This window comes from Sinocyclocheilus grahami, unplaced genomic scaffold (genome assembly GCF_001515645.1).
Source record: "Sinocyclocheilus grahami isolate Dianchi unplaced genomic scaffold, SAMN03320097.WGS_v1.1 scaffold863.1, whole genome shotgun sequence".
Taxonomy (NCBI): domain Eukaryota; kingdom Metazoa; phylum Chordata; class Actinopteri; order Cypriniformes; family Cyprinidae; genus Sinocyclocheilus; species Sinocyclocheilus grahami.
In genome coordinates, this window is record NW_015506042.1 from 38,309 (window position 1) to 54,449 (window position 16,141).

At 37.7% G+C, this 16,141-nt stretch overlaps 2 protein-coding genes across 4 annotated transcripts; both read right to left on the bottom strand.

Annotated features, from left to right (window-relative positions):
- Positions 1-6,221: 6,221 nt before the first annotated feature.
- On the bottom strand, positions 6,222-9,949 carry LOC107563241 (BTB/POZ domain-containing protein 17-like). Its single transcript, XM_016248056.1, has 3 exons — positions 9,806-9,949; positions 8,728-9,013; positions 6,222-7,796 (listed from the first exon to the last, which is right to left on the bottom strand). Exons 1-3 carry the CDS (start codon positions 9,876-9,878, stop codon positions 6,722-6,724), a joined length of 1,434 nt encoding a protein of 477 aa, XP_016103542.1. The 5' UTR covers positions 9,879-9,949; the 3' UTR covers positions 6,222-6,721.
- Positions 9,950-11,594: 1,645 nt separating this feature from the next.
- On the bottom strand, positions 11,595-14,750 carry ccdc137 (coiled-coil domain containing 137). Of its 3 annotated transcripts, none has more exons than XM_016248058.1 (6): positions 14,558-14,750; positions 13,781-13,906; positions 12,973-13,182; positions 12,386-12,465; positions 12,217-12,296; positions 11,595-12,131 (listed from the first exon to the last, which is right to left on the bottom strand). In XM_016248058.1, exons 1-6 carry the CDS (start codon positions 14,605-14,607, stop codon positions 11,943-11,945), a joined length of 735 nt encoding a protein of 244 aa, XP_016103544.1. In that variant the 5' UTR covers positions 14,608-14,750; the 3' UTR covers positions 11,595-11,942. The 3 variants fall into 3 exon arrangements, with proteins under 3 accessions (XP_016103544.1, XP_016103543.1, XP_016103545.1); XM_016248057.1 differs by having other exon boundaries at positions 12,973-13,180; positions 13,770-13,906; XM_016248059.1 differs by having other exon boundaries at positions 12,973-13,180; positions 13,770-13,906; positions 14,657-14,749.
- Positions 14,751-16,141: the final 1,391 nt, after the last annotated feature.

Sequence of the window (16,141 nt, forward strand, 5' to 3'; positions counted from 1 at the left end):
ATATATATATATATTTACAGATCATTGACTGATTTGTTAATTCATTCATTGTTAGTATTTATTAGTGATGTAAAAATGTAAAGGAAAAAAGGAAAAAGTAATGTTAAATATTCTAATACATTCAATGGTGTGTCAGCTCTTCAGCACGTGATTAATTCTAGCCAATGAGACTGCAGAAACTCTGCATTGTTAATGAGCTGTCATTCCGACTTCAACTGGTACCGCCCAGCTCCGCTCAACCAGGGGCACGTTCAAGCTCAAACCGGTGTACACCGTTTTGCTACGGTTTCCAGTTTGAACGACATGTTTCCTGGAAACGGTGTGCAACGGGGTTTGAGATGCGTTTTCTCTTGTTTGGTGGGTGTGTCAAACATGTCAGCCCAATCAGCAGCAACATGTATGTAAACCACGCATTTTAAAGAGACAGCTCGCACAATGTAATTAACATCCAAATAAATTCACAAGAGCAAGTATATTGTTTGCACATGTTTATTTACATTAAAGGCAAAATAACTGAAATAATAAGTGCACAAGTATAGATCTGGAACTTCTTTTTTAAGTCTGTCTAAATATCATTTAGTAATTGCAATCTCTTCTGGTCCATATCCTTTCCTTAGGAAGGTGTGCTAGACACTGATTAATGTAACATAAAAATACTATACATATTTATATATTTTGCTATTGTATTATGGAGTGACACTTTCATAAACTTTTCTATACCCCTCTGATTATATAATGGTAAATATTACAATATCATAGCACAACAACAGTGATCAGCAATAATGATAAGCCTAATACTCACAATAAAAATAATAAGGTCATATAGATCATAACACAGTCTCGGAGGTAAGAAGTGGATTATCCTTCACCTGAAATGTTTGTCTTTTCATCCTGAAATGCGAGGCAAATGTTGGATCACAATAATTAGGAACCACAGTTTCCACAAATCCCTTCATTTGATTGGGATGTTCTCTTTTATTCTGGAGGGCAAGGGCAGTGACAGTAACATCGAGCCTATGTTGCAGTATTAAACACGTATTTATAATGATTTCATCAGGCTCCGAAAATTCTTCAAAAATAACACAAAGAATGGCTCTTGTCAGCTGCCATAGCTGCAACTCTTGCGTCTTCAGAACAGAGTGTTCAACGCACCACCGTTTCCGTTTAAAAAACATTTTGCACCGTTTTTGTCGGGGCTGAACGCAGCCCAGGTAAGCCTTTCAGATTTCTTAGTTAATTTCTGAGTTTTCTATTAAAATTAGTAAAATTCATCAAAATAGTTGTGAATTAATTAATAGGAATTAAATTAGACCCATTTTAGTGGTTATCCAGCAGGCACACAACATCATATGACGTTGATATTTGGTTAAATTTTGGTTGTGACATCGGGTGACCAAAATTCTATGTAAATTCAACGTCTAATGTCAATGTTAAATTGATGTTCAATACCGACGTCAGTTGACGTTGATATTTTGTTGTTGTTAGGTTGTGTAACCAAAATCCAATGTTAAGTCAACGTCAAATTGACATCAAATATTGACGTCAACCCGATTTTCATTTTCAACCAAAATGCAACGTCTGTCTGACGTCATGTCCAAGTCAACCTGATGTTACATAGACGTCCGGTGCCTGCTGGGTAATTTAATTATGAGTGTTGTTGCTGGTTTAAACGACAAACGGTTAACGGCCAACTACCGCCTTCAGATCGCTTTCCGAGGTAATGTCTGAGGTAATATATCCTTTAAAATTGCATATGAATTCATTAAATTGAATTATTTTACGTTAATTTATTTTACGTCCATTTTGGTGTTCATTTGGTTTATTGTTGTTTTTCCGTTGCTGTTTTCTCCATGAATTAATAACAGCCGAGCAAAGCATAATGGAGCTAAGTCCGTAATGTCTTTGTTTTAAATTCTTAAATAGCAATGTGAACGAGGATTTATATAGCATAATACAATACCTCAGCTACACATGCTTATTAAATCTCGTTAACATATCATTAATGTATGGCCGTTCATAGACATCGGTAAACTCTGCGCACTTACAGGTAGGACGTCTTCGCAAACTATAGCCTATACATTTGCTAAAAAATTATTACAAAGATTCTCTTTACTGTATAGTTAATCAGCACGTTCATTCATACAGACCTATGCAATGTTTGACTGATCTTTTTTTTCTCCCTTTTCCATTCTCAGATTTTATTATACATATTGTTAAATCAATTTTTTTAAACTTTGGTTTTATACCATTAATGCAATGTTTGTCTTCTCTCTCTTTTCAGTTTTGATTGCCATCTAGTCCTGATTGCAGAGTTTAGTTCCAGCCCCAATTATGTACAGCTGAACAAGCTGATCACGGTCTTCAGGATTACCACAAACTTCCATTCAAGTGTGTGGTCAGGTTGGAGCTAAACTCTGCATGATGTTGGTCCTCCAAGACCAGGACTGGACACCACTGTAGCAGCCTAGCACCCAACCTAGCAGGCATCCTGCATCTCTTTGCAAAGTTGAGAAACACTGACATTTTGATTAGTCAAAATAAATTATTTTTCATTTGTATTGATATATGCAATATTTCTCTGATATTCGTAGATTTTTCCTCTTTTTCTCCCTTTGGCTTGTGTCAACTGCAGATAAATAAAGAGCCACCAGGCACATGTCACTGCATCTTTTGTCATGTAAGTACATTTAAGTTTATTTAAAGCTGCATATACATGCATGAAGTTAAAGTCATTAGAAATTTCTGAAAAGGATCGTTCTTCCAAAAATGAAAGTTCTGTCATCAAAATCACTCTCATGTTGTTCCAAACTTGTATTACTGACTTTCTTTTCTAGAATGCAAAAGATGAGATTTAGAAGAACATTATCGCACTCCTATCAGCCAATCAGATTTGAGGACCAGAAAGAACTGGTATATATATGGTATATATACTGGGCTGTCAACGTATGCGTTACCGCATGCAATTAATTTTATAATCCTTAACGCGTTAAAATAATTCAACCCAATTAAAGCAAAATTACTGAAGCACAATTTCTATTCTAACCCTTTAACCCAATTTTGCTTCTCTGCTTGCGATCAGGTCATTTTAAGCCGCTAAACTCCGAGAAAGTTTTCAGTCCAGTGATCCAGTAAGCGAATACATTCAAACAATCAGTCCAAAACAGCGCTAATATAAAGGAAACAAGGCTGATTACATCAGAGATTGCAGAGAGAACAGAGACTCGCTTTGCGTTTTCACTGAGTTATTCATTCCAGTGTGTTTTACTTTTAAACAGGAGCTCCGTCATATTCTGTGATTGTCTCTGAAGAGCGCGAGCCCTCACACGTCACGCGCTGTGTGAAGTACCGACTGAACAGAATGTCAACACATCCCACTGCTGTATGGCCAGATCAGATGTAAACTTTTCTTGACTGGATAACCAGTGTCTCGCTAGTAAAGTTCTGATGGATGAAGACTGCAATCAAGGTTAAGGCGATTGCGGTGGCATACAGGAGTCATACAGTAAGCACGCGCAAGTCCGTTATATTAATGCGTGTATGAGCATTCTTGACGCACTGATCACACATTGTATTTATGCACAGGCACAGACATTTCTATACATTCACATTGTTTCCACACACATTTACGATAATGTTTTGATTTGTCATGTGTATGTTGCTGTGTTTAGTTATTCTGAATGGATCTGTGTACTGTAGTAGATATATGCAGTCAGCAGACGGTTGGTTTAGGAGTTTTTGGCATTTCCATGTGGTCCTGTTTGGTATCGCAACTTGACTTCTCTAAAATATAAAAAAAAAGCTCTTTGCTGTTGCACTGTACACAAACTTTCACTTTTTTAGCATTTTTTTCTTTCATATATGCTTATATGGGCTCATATCATTTGGTTCTTTGGTGTCCTTTTTTGGAAAGACATCAAAAGGTTTAAGGGTGATTCTCAAAAATCTGTATTTTCTGCAGAAAAAGGGTGTGATTCATTTGATTAAAAATTTTAATCTATTGACATATATATATATATATAGTAAATTTTGGTGATACAAGGACACATACGGAAATTAACTTTATTAAGATTAAAATGTCAAACCACAAGATGAAGAGGAGGGTTTATTTTCCAGAGACTGTGTTATTGTCTCTGTTGGTATCTCCACATGCAGTACAACTGAGTGAGCAGTATTGACAGATAACACATTCCCTCCAACACTGATTACATAAAGCTGTTTCCATTAATGACCTCTAGCCACATTGAACCAAGCGTTGACTCTCACAATGCAGTTTCCCACAGACTTACACTCTTATGTGTGGTGGCACTTCCCCCAGGGGAAATATATAAAACTGCAAATGGGCTTATTGAAAATGCTAATTCCTTCTCTGCCAGCAGGAGGCACTTTTGGGGCCGAATTAGTGGTTCCCCCGGTAACAGAGGTAGGCATATGCAGAGCTTGAGCTCACTAAATGAAAATGACATCGATCCTATTCTGAAGACAGTCAGTTCTCTTCAAAGATACATTCATATAAAACACCTGGGCCGTGTGTTGACTTTGAAACGTGCAGAGCTCATGCTTATACAACAAAGTCAAAGCCTTTTGGAAAATGTATTTGTGGCGGTCAGTTTTAATATTGTGGTTGGCTGCCACAAATAAATAAATTTATGGGAAACACAGAAATGCTAAAACTATATCTAAAGTATGCGGCATGGACATTTTGTGTATGGAAAGAATACCTGGTTTACCTAATACATTTGTCAAATTTTGTATTATTCAACAGAGCGCTCTGTGTGTAATGTATCCCACAATGCAATGCACTTGACTCAGCCAGTGTGATGCATGATTTTAAACATCTCTTTCATGACTTTCTAATTGATCAGATTAAAAGTTATGACATTATTACTCTAATTTGGATAAATAAATAAATACATGTTTTTAAATGTTTATCCCTGCATTTTACACTGTGCTGTTTGACTTTTTCTCTAGTCTGTAGTATACAGTGTATATACGCTGCAGTAAGCTAGTATTCTGTTCCAAACATACTGTAGCCTGAGCATAATGTTTCTTTTCCCAACATGCACCTGCCCAGCATCCATAATCACTCCAGCAGCTGCTTCTAAACCCTGCGTTTGCACTGCTGTGCTCCAGTTGGCTTTCGAATTGTTATCTTCTGATAGCTTTTCTCCAGCCAAATGGTATCATGAAACCTGTCAACACGAGAGCCAGCCTATAAACCACTCTCAATTCTAATAGCTCAATGGCTCAATAGCATGTACCACTTTTTGACCACCAGAGGGCAATGAGAGAACAGATGAAGTTTTCGACTCTCAATGGTTTCAGTTTCTTGTGATTCAAAGTGTAGAAAGGAATGAACCTGAAAAGTCTGAGTATTTAAGTGACACTGAAGCGGAGATTTCTGGCTCAGACACAGATAGATAAAGTGTAATAAAACATACACTAAATATATATTTTTCTTTCTTACATATTCTTTTCTTTCCATTAGTCTGAAAGGAAACCATTTATGGAAGCAAAATGCAAAAATCTCAGAATTGACCAACGCCTAAAAAAACAGAATAGAAAATAAATATTAACGTTTTCCAAAATATATATATATATATTATAAGCAGAACCAATGCATAAAATATAACCTTAGTCTTGGTAATGAATAGACAGTAATTTGTGGGTTCATAAATTGTGATTTTTTTTTTTAATGAAACAACATGAATTGCAATATAACACAAGTGAGAAAAAAAATCAATTCAGATTTTTTTTTTTTTTTTCATTTTATGAAAGCACTCAGCATGCTCACCATACAACTTAAGGGATGACAATTTGAAGTCAAACATGGCAATATTAAAAATGTGACTGGTGATTTCCAAGTACTAATAAATTAGGGTGAGCTTTCATGCATAATGGTAAAAATAGGTTACTGAAGTAACCATTCACAACCCATTTTACCTCTGTAATCTCCTATTTCCAAGTGAAACAGGATATAAAATGAGAGAGTAGGATGGACTTTGATTTTATCCATTGGGAATTGACTGAATGGTGAAAAATGGATGTTGCACACCAGAATGCAACAGGAAAATCTATGAATTCAAATCAAATCTGAGTCCATATGAGTGTAAAATCAAAATGTAAATCTGTACCTTGAATGCAACTTAAGTTGCTTTTAATGAAACAACATGAATTGCAATATAACACAAGTGAGAAAAAAAATCAATTCAGAATTTTTTTTTTTTTTTTCATTTTATGAAAGCACTCAGCATGCTCACCATACAACTTAAGGGATGACAATTTGAAGTCAAACATGGCAATATTAAAAATGTGACTGGTGATTTCCAAGTACTAATAAATTAGGGTGAGCTTTCATGCATAATGGTAAAAATAGGTTACTGAAGTAACCATTCACAACCCATTTTACCTCTGTAATCTCCTATTTCCAAGTGAAACAGGATATAAAATGAGAGAGTAGGATGGACTTTGATTTTATCCATTGGGAATTGACTGAATGGTGAAAAATGGATGTTGCACACCAGAATGCAACAGGAAAATCTATGAATTCAAATCAAATCTGAGTCCATATGAGTGTAAAATCAAAATGTAAATCTGTACCTTGAATGCAACTTAAGTTGCTTTGAAGAAAAGCATCTGCCAAATCCATAAATGTAAATATATTTGGACATGTAAATCTTGCTTTCAAAGCTATAGGGCATCAGAAATCATTGGAACAAGACTCTTACTTTTTCGCTACTATGAGGCTGTGATAGAGGGGCTTCACAATAATGTGCAGGTAAAGCGAGCTGTCAATGAGGTACTCGGATGCTCTACGCTGCAGGCCCGCTTCCAACAGGAAGTCTCCCGCTTCCTCCGTACTCTGGTGGAAGTTGTAGACATGACGGACCACCACCTTCCCCTGCTTCCGGGCTGAAACGATGACAGTCTTTTGAAAGCTGATGCCAGCAAAGTCTGGGCTTGAGGTGGCCGGTGTGATGATGATCCGTGGACGCCCTCCATCGGTACGAGTGGGCTGCAAGGATCCCTGCTCTGGATAAGCAGATCGTATGCTTAGAGGAAGCCAGCGGGGTGAGAAAAGAGCGTTCCAGGTCACGCGTTTGCTGGCGTCGTAGCCGCTTGGTCCAAGTTGAGTCTGAAAACTGAAGCTGCGGTCATCCCGCGTTGGGTTGTTAATCACCCACGGGGAGCCCCATGCTTGTGACAGGTAGTTACGTGGCGTAAAGAGGCTGCAGTTTACGTCAAAGTACTTTGCGAGCTGGATGGGTGAGGCTGCGTGGAACTGGAAGGCTAGGAAGAGCAGATCACGTACCGATTCATAATATTTCAACATCACAGACGACTTCTTCTGTAGGTGGAACAAGTGTTGAGGTGATATCATGGCGTAACGTATTGCTTTAAGGGCGCTCTTGGCCGTCTCAACTGAGGGCTGGTTCTGGTTGATCCAGGCTTCCAGAGCTTCGTACAGCTCCAGTTCACTCTGCAGAATCAGGTCTGAACGCTGCAGCAAAGTAAGCAGTAGTTCTTCGCTCACTGAGCTCCATTCGGCGCTCTGTAGAACCGATGACAGGTTCCAGGACAGGTACTGCAGGCAGCTGTTCTGCAGGGTCACATCCCCAATCTGTGTGGCGTATTGGTACCAGCTCACCACATGACCCGTGAGTGAGTCGCTGGACAGGTGCTGGGTCATGTATTGGGTGAGGCCCTGTTGGAGGTCCCACACGTGGTACTTGCTGGCGAGCTTGTGTAGAGGAATGGCCTGGTTCAGACGCACCGTGATGTCACCACAATATAAGTACCTGCAGGGAAAGAGGTCGGGTTGGAAAAAAATCAACCTTTGATTTCCCTGAAACTTTATCTCCATAGCCTGTGAAGAATGATAATGCTACACTAAATGGTGCACTAACAGCGTTTTTCTCTGTTCATCATCAATTTATTTATCTGTCAAAATGCGAGGTCTAGTTGTAGGTTAAAACCTGGAGATATTCATGCATCACTATTGTGGCCTTGAGACTGTCCCTGTATTAACAGTACTTTGGTTGCAATAGTTTTAAGTCTATACAATAGAAAATATATATAATAAAAAATGGAAAATATAAATAAAATGAATGTTTGGTTGAAGAGCTACAACATCGAATACATACACACACATATATATATATATAAACATTTTATTTAAAATCTACAATATTAAATAAAAAAGTAAGTTTTCAGTTAAACATTTTTTGTTAACAATCTACAATATCAAATACAAACAGTAATAACAAATTAAATAAAGTTTTATTGACAATCTACAATATAAAATTAAAAATGTAAAAAATAAAAACCTATTTATTAATACACATTGCCTATTGTTTACGAGCCATTATCATTTTAAATTAATCTTTTGCTCCAGTACTTCAAAATACAACTCAAAAAGAGAAAGTGAATCTAACAAAATGAGATTATTACAAGCAATACATTACTGTCTACCAAAGTCAACTAAAAGTCAAAAAAGATTATGTCATAGACTTTTTCCTAGAAAACCCAGTTGGTTGCTCCCAGTTAGTGGAGTGTTGTGGTTTATTGATTATAGATTTAGGCTGGTAACTGTAAGGTTGTAGGTTCAAGGGTAATTAGCCATCACCTCAATCCTAGGTTATTCACTGGGGGTTGTGCTTATAATAAGTGTTTTATAAATCGCTTTAAATAAAAATGTTCAATATGACCAATTAGTAATGAATCACTCACCTAATGAACTTGTCAAAGACAGCTGCACAGTCCGGCGACTCTCTGAGGACCATCGCAGTGGAGTTACGGGTCTGTAGGAGCTCATCAAACACGTCGCTCTGTAGAGTCAACACCAGTGAATGGACCTGGATCACCTTCACCTCGTCCATGTTTAACGTCTGGACACGCAGGGTCACGTCGCTGCCGTTTCCCTGGGTCAGCAGGGCCTCCATGCGCTGCACCAGCTCCATTGAATGGTTCAGTGTGGTAGCACTGTTCTCCAACACCACATCTGACTTTAATGCAGCTGCAGGACAGAAACGGGAGATTTGTGAGCAGAATCGATTAAGAAAGATGGCTTTTTAATATTTCACAACTTCAGAAGAGTGACAAACAATTTTTATGCATTGAAAAAACAAGAACAATGAGTATTATGAGTAGTTTAGATGTTCTTGCATGCATTTGCACTGCATATTTTATCAGTTATTGAATAATGTATGAACATAATCGTTCAAATAATTGTAGCCATTCTTGCTTGTATGCAAGGCCGTCCTTAGCTGGCCTGGTGCGGGGCCCCCCTCGGTCCGTTCGCCGCGGGACCCAGTGAGACTGCACCAGTTGCACCCCCCTAAGGACGGCCCTGCTTTTAGGTCATCTATGTAGTTGGAACCAGTGTTATGAATGCAAAACACACCCAAAAATTGTTCTTTCTGGCACTTGACTGCAAATTTTCCTTTTTCCAAGCAATCATTGCGACTCATTCACTCACACCTGACAGTTTGAGCAGTTCACTCATTTGAAAGCTTTTGCATTTCCTGTGAAGATGGTGACTTGTATTATAAAATGAACATCGCAACATTGTCTATATAAACAAATACTTTAGCTATTTAGATTTGTATGTGAAATGAATCATGTTTGTAATCTATATTAGATATATCATTGTGCTTTTGTGCAAATTATGCAACTACTGTATAGAAAATGACAAAATAAAGTCCTAATCATATTACAGATGGTTAAATAAAAACGATTGGAAAAACCTCACAACATACAAAAATATATGGCTATTCTAGCAACTACTAAAAAAAATCTATGATCTTACCTCCTACACAAAGTGCAACACAAAGGTTGGCCAGACAGCTCACGGCAGGGACGCTTGCTCCGGAGTTCACCATCTCTCGTCCTGTATTAATGTCGTCCTTCCTTGCCTTTTTTTTCACTCCAGCCTCTCTCTCTCTCTCTCTGTGTGTGCACTGCCCAGTCTCCCTGTCCCACACTCTTTATGTAGGACGTTGGCACATCGCTGAGCATCTCTCAGCCTCACGAAGCCCATTGATTGGTGGAATCTGGCTGGGCCGTTGCCATGACGACCGCTTTGATTGTGAGTTTCTCCTCTTTCAGTGTTACATGATATCGACCTGTGGCACTGGGCCGCATGTTTGGACTTAAGTGGGCGTCTGGAGTGGGATACGGTCTACACATGGGTGCTATTGCTACTGTATTAGCTCAAATAAAGGAAAAGAATACACTGGAAGATAAATATCATTGCGCATCCTTGCACAATGTTGGATTCCTTATCTATTTAGTAACATCTTAAAACAAACGCATTCACATATCACTGATTGTGTGAATAAATACCCAGTCTACAAAACATATCCACTCGAAAATTTAATGGGAAAGCATGAAAGGGAAATAAAATTTACAAAATTGTACTACAAACGAAAATAATGTAAAAAAAAAAAATGTGTTGTGTATATATATATATATATACAGTGGGTACGGTTATGGAGAAATCACTCAATTTTAGCATATTAGTAATTCGTCATGCTACTGATTTTTAGTTTGTTGGTTGTTTTTTTGAAGGTTTGCAGAATCGTCTGAGGAGTCTGGAGGACATGATGAAGATGAAAGAGGATAAACTGCGCGTCCGTTTCCGTGACACCTACACCGCCCTCAAGTGGCTGAGGGATAACCGTGATCGTTTCAAAGGCAACGTCTATGATCCCATGATGCTGGTGGTGAGAGCACAGCTGCTAATTCAGGTGCTGTTTCTTGGAGATGGGTGTTCAAGCAGATCGGTTTGATCTTCTCTCCCTTTGCTGCCAGATTAATGTCCGTGATGCTCGGCACGCACTGTATTAATGTCGTCCTTCCTTGCCTTTTTTTCACTCCAGCCTCTCTCTCTCTCTCTGTGTGTGTGCACTGCCCAGTCTCCCTGTCCCACACTCTTTATGTAGGACGTTGGCACATCGCTGAGCATCTCTCAGCCTCACGAAGCCCATTGATTGGTGGAATCTGGCTGGGCCGTTGCCATGACGACCGCTTTGATTGTGAGTTTCTCCTCTTTCAGTGTTACATGATATCGATCTGTGGCACTGGGCCGCATGTTTGGACTTAAGTGGGCGTCTGGAGTGGGATGCGGTCTACACATGGGTGCTATTGCTACTGTATTAGCTCAAATAAAGGAAAAGAATACACTGGAAGATAAATATCATTGCGCATCCTTGCACAATGTTGGATTCCTTATCTATTTAGTAACATCTTAAAACAAACGCATTCACATATCACTGATTGTGTGAATAAATACCCAGTCTACAAAACATATCCACTCGAAAATTTAATGGGAAAGCATGAAAGGGAAATAAAATTTACAAAATTGTACTACAAACGAAAATAATGTAAAAAAAAAAAATGTGTTGTGTATATATATATATATATATATTTTTTTCTGTTATGGAGAAATCACTCAATTTTAGCATATTAGTAATTCGTCATGCTACTGATTTTTAGTTTGTTGGTTGTTTTTTTGAAGGTTTGCAGAATCGTCTGAGGAGTCTGGAGGACATGATGAAGATGAAATGATGAAAGCCGTGATTTGAAAGCCGTGAGCCACAGTTTCAGGTATCATTCTGTAGCATAAAAGGTGCAGGATGAGAATAAATGGCTAAATTTATATAACACCACCAGATAATTCTTTCGTTTTCAAATATCAATATTTTACTTGAGTCATTTTGAGTATTAAGGGACCAAATGCATGTGAACTCACTGTGCATTATTTAAAAGTGTGAACTACTTTATTTGTTTGCCTTATACACAGTCCTGCTACATCCACTTGTAAATATTTTAGCACAAAATCCATCAATATGGTATTGTTGGCCAGCAGAGGTAGCAAAATGTGTAGAAAAATGAAATATACACATAGATATAATACAATACTATATAATACAAATAGCAGCGCATCATGTGGAGGTCATGGCAGCCTTGTCCTGCTCTTGTTTGTCTCTCTGCTTCTGCTTCATCTGTCTGTACAGCTGCACCACTCTCTCTCGCTCTTCCTCCACAATCCTCTTCCTCGCCATAGAAGGTTTGATGAGTGACGCAGGACTGTGACCCAAGAGGGAGTTCAGGAGGAGGCCTTTGGTTGCCCCCTGGAGGAATGATCAGGATGATAGTAATGAACAAACAGCATTAATTAGCATCTCATAAAGGAGTGGATGCACTTAAAGAATTTACCTTGGGTTTGACTACGGCTTTCTTTGGTTTAACACTCAGTGATGGAGGCGCCATGGCAACCTCTCCAAACGGTACCTCATCTAAGAGGAAGAGAAATGATGGAATATGATTATGTTTTGCAATTTGATGCCGAATTTTACAGATTAAATCTAATAAAATTGATGCATGCCTTTGAACATCTCCTCCTCTTCATGTTCCGCTTGTTGGTTTAGCTTCTTTTTCTGTTGCTGAAGTTTCCTTTTATGTAGCCTAAAATAAAGACAAAGACACTTTAACACACTAGTGCAGCGTTAGAAATTAATACAGGCTTTATTTATAAAAAAACCTGCATAATTACTATATGCATTTGCACTAAAAAATTGGCTACAATTAATCTGATTAGCTTTAAATCATGAACATCAATGCATGTCGAACCAGTGTTATTTTTGTATCATTGATATACTATTATAGTTTTTGTATTATATTTTATTTTTATTGTTGTGTGTTTAAATTTGTGTTTTTGTCATTTTATTTTATTAAATTTTAGTATTATTTATTATTTTTTGTATTTATTTTATTATTTTAGTACTTCGACAACCTAAACAAAAAGGAAAAATGTTGCATTAGAAACTTGCTGAAATAAAAATATAATAAAATATAATAACAATTATTATAGAAATGTAAAAAATAATAAAAAAAAAAAATTATAATTATTTTAAGAAACTTTTTTTATGGGTTTAGTTTTAGTTAACAATAATAACCCTGTGTTGAACTAACCATTTCTTTTTAGTGGATTTCTTCTCCTCTGTGTCCTCTTCCTTCTTTAGCTTGACCTCCGGATGTCTCTGAACCTGGTTGTTCGTGAGGAAGAGGACATGCTCAGTCTCTTCGGTCATGCGGCGGACATAATTCTTCTCGGACTCTTTTCGCCCTCTGCGGAAGTGTGGGATAGGAATATCTCCTGAGAGCATCTTTGGCTTAGAGGCTAAAATAAGAAACATATATGAACATACAGCAAGAAGTCCCCTCCTCCGCTGCCCTTGCCACTAGCCGTGTCATTGTGCAGTTTTTGTGGGTCACTAGCTTGTCTGCAGACAAAACCCAGACAGCATGCGGCCCTCATAATCCACCTGTTTTCAAACTGTTAAACTACATGCAATTGTTTCAACAGAATCCCAGTAAATCCACACTCTCCTCAACAATAAATGGGTACCAATTACGTGGGTTGACAAAAATAAATATCTTATGAAAGTGAAAGATCAGACTTTTCAGTTTCAAAATAATCACTACTGGCCCTCCAGGAATTATGACAATAATTCATATTGACATATTATTGTTAACACATTCATTATCAATAACACCATTACCAATCGTCAAGGCTCGAGTCACACTTTTTAATAAATGACCTATATTTATTTTTTTTAAAAAAGAGAGAGCGAGGCTTTTTTTGTTCAAAATTAACTTTTATAAGTCAACTGCAGGAATTAACTTGAATATGAATCGTTTTTCATGTAAGTATGGGTCTGCTTTTATTGTGCGGTACAAACTGCAACACTTAAAAATTATTTTTTTACCTTCAGTAGCTTTTTTCCTCTTTTGGGAGCCCTGTTTCATCTTCTCTTTACTCTTCATGATTTCACGCAAGCGATGAGGAATCTGCTGGAGGTGGTCATCTGATGCAGGGTCAGCATTTTTCTTTGAATTCTTTTTACTAACAAAAGACAAGACACTTTACAATTAGATATCAACTTCAATCAACTGAGTAAACAAAAGCAATGTCTGAGCAATGCTAAATAGTGCAACTGTGAAGCAACAAAATGGTTTTCTGGAGCCTAGATTAAAAAAAATTATAATAATAAAATTAAATAACTAAATAAAAACTAACTTTCTTCTGTAAGTGTATAAGAAAAACCCACCATTCATTACTTAAAAAAATAGAATGCAGGATGAACAACATTTAAGAACTATATATTCAAGAGTCCCACAACCAAAACACATTTCCATGACTTTTACAGTCATTTCTGTTCATGAATACACTGTCTATGAAGATGGCATTTTCAGGTTTTCAAAACACATAGTGAATATTCCTAGATCTTCCTGTGGAGTTTAGGCCTTGTCATAAGAAATGACCAATTCTGAAGGATGCAAGGCTATAAGCACATCTCTAGGCATACCCTGCACTGACTTCACCATTTTCTGTCAATCTATATTACGTATATGGTTCAAATGAATTATTCTAGATTCTGGTTGTTAGTTTACTTCATCTTATTGATGTTTGTTTACCACTTGACAAGATTTCCAGACATATCCACAAACCTGTCCGAAACACCCTTATTGAAGACGTTTGAAGCCTCTGATTTACCTGACATGCTTCTCATTCTTCTGTTGTTTGAGCTGTTTTTCTGTCTTCATTGTGTACTTTTCAGTAAATAACGCTTCCTCCAGTGGACAGTAAACTCACGTGGCGTGGTTGTTCTGCTCGTCTTCCTCTACGCCGCGGAGATCAGCAGCACATCAGCGCGCTACTGCCGCTCACTGGCTGAGGAAGGAACTCGCACCGTCCGCGCGGGCTCTTCTTCCTCTTCTTTTTGGTGTTTAATGGCGGATGGCATACCACTTTTAGGTGCATTACCGCCACCTACTGATTAGGATCAGGACCGTAATCTTCACTAAATTCTATTATATAATGTCCTTTAAATAACGCATTAAAAATTGAACGTTTTTATCCCCTGATTTATTCCCCAAAACTGTCATCAAATTAAGTTTTGCTTTATTTTCCTTGAGGACATCAATCAGTATCTTTCTTTCCTTTCCGTATCTTGGACACTCTCTACATGTTATAACATGCTCTACATGTTCCTCCATATTACAATATTCACATTTTCCAGTTCCACGTCTCCCCATTCTCTTCAAACTGCTATTAAGAGCAGTATGGCCAAATCTAAGCCTTGAGATTATAGCTTCCTCGGGTCTATTTCTTCCTGTGACTCTGTACTTACCAACAATTCTTTGAATGCTATAAACCCATCTCCCTGTTCTTTCTTCTTCCCAATATTTCTGCCTTCTATTCTTCACATGTTGCTTGATTAAACACTTCATTTCACTCTTACCATACTTTATCTGCATATCTATGTCTACTTTCTTTGTTGCTTCCTTTGTATATTCATTCGTCTGCGAACTCATTTCCTTTTACTCCCACATGCGCTGGTACCCAACAGAAAGCTACAGAAATTCCCATCATCTGGATCCTATATATTGTTTGAAGAATCTCAATCATTGCATCTGCTCTGCTCTCTGAATGACATGTTTTAATTCTAATTAAAGATGAACTTGAATCAGAACATATGCGTGTCCGCGTTGGCTTATGTTCCTCCACCCATTGCAATGCCAGGAAAATTGCAATCATTTCACCAGTGTAAATTGACAAATTATCTGTGATTCTGGGATACTGAATGCCACACCTACTTTGTCTTCCATATTTTTCAATGCATCAGAATATATAACCATAACCATAATAATTTTCTTGAATGTACTTATGTGTTATTTGAGCATTTGATTTTAACTTATCCTTATTTTCCTCACTTAACAATGTCACATCTACCATAGGTTGAGAAATTAACCACAGCGGGATTGTTGACCATGGAATTGTAGGGCTTATTGGAGTTTCACCAATTTCCATTTCTTTTACCACTCTAGGCACTTCCCATCCAAAACTTTTGATTTCTTTCTTTCCTTTTTCCTAGAAAGCTTTTAGAACTACCCTAACTGGGTGATCTTGACTATGTCCTAATATACTGACCCAATTTCTTAGTGACAGTTCAATTCTTCTAAGATCTAAAGGCATTTCTCCCATTTCAATCTGCAAGGCTGCAGTTGGTGTAGATCTCATCGCCCCCGTACATAATCGCAATGCCTTGTACTGGATTTTGTCCACCTCTTTTAACAC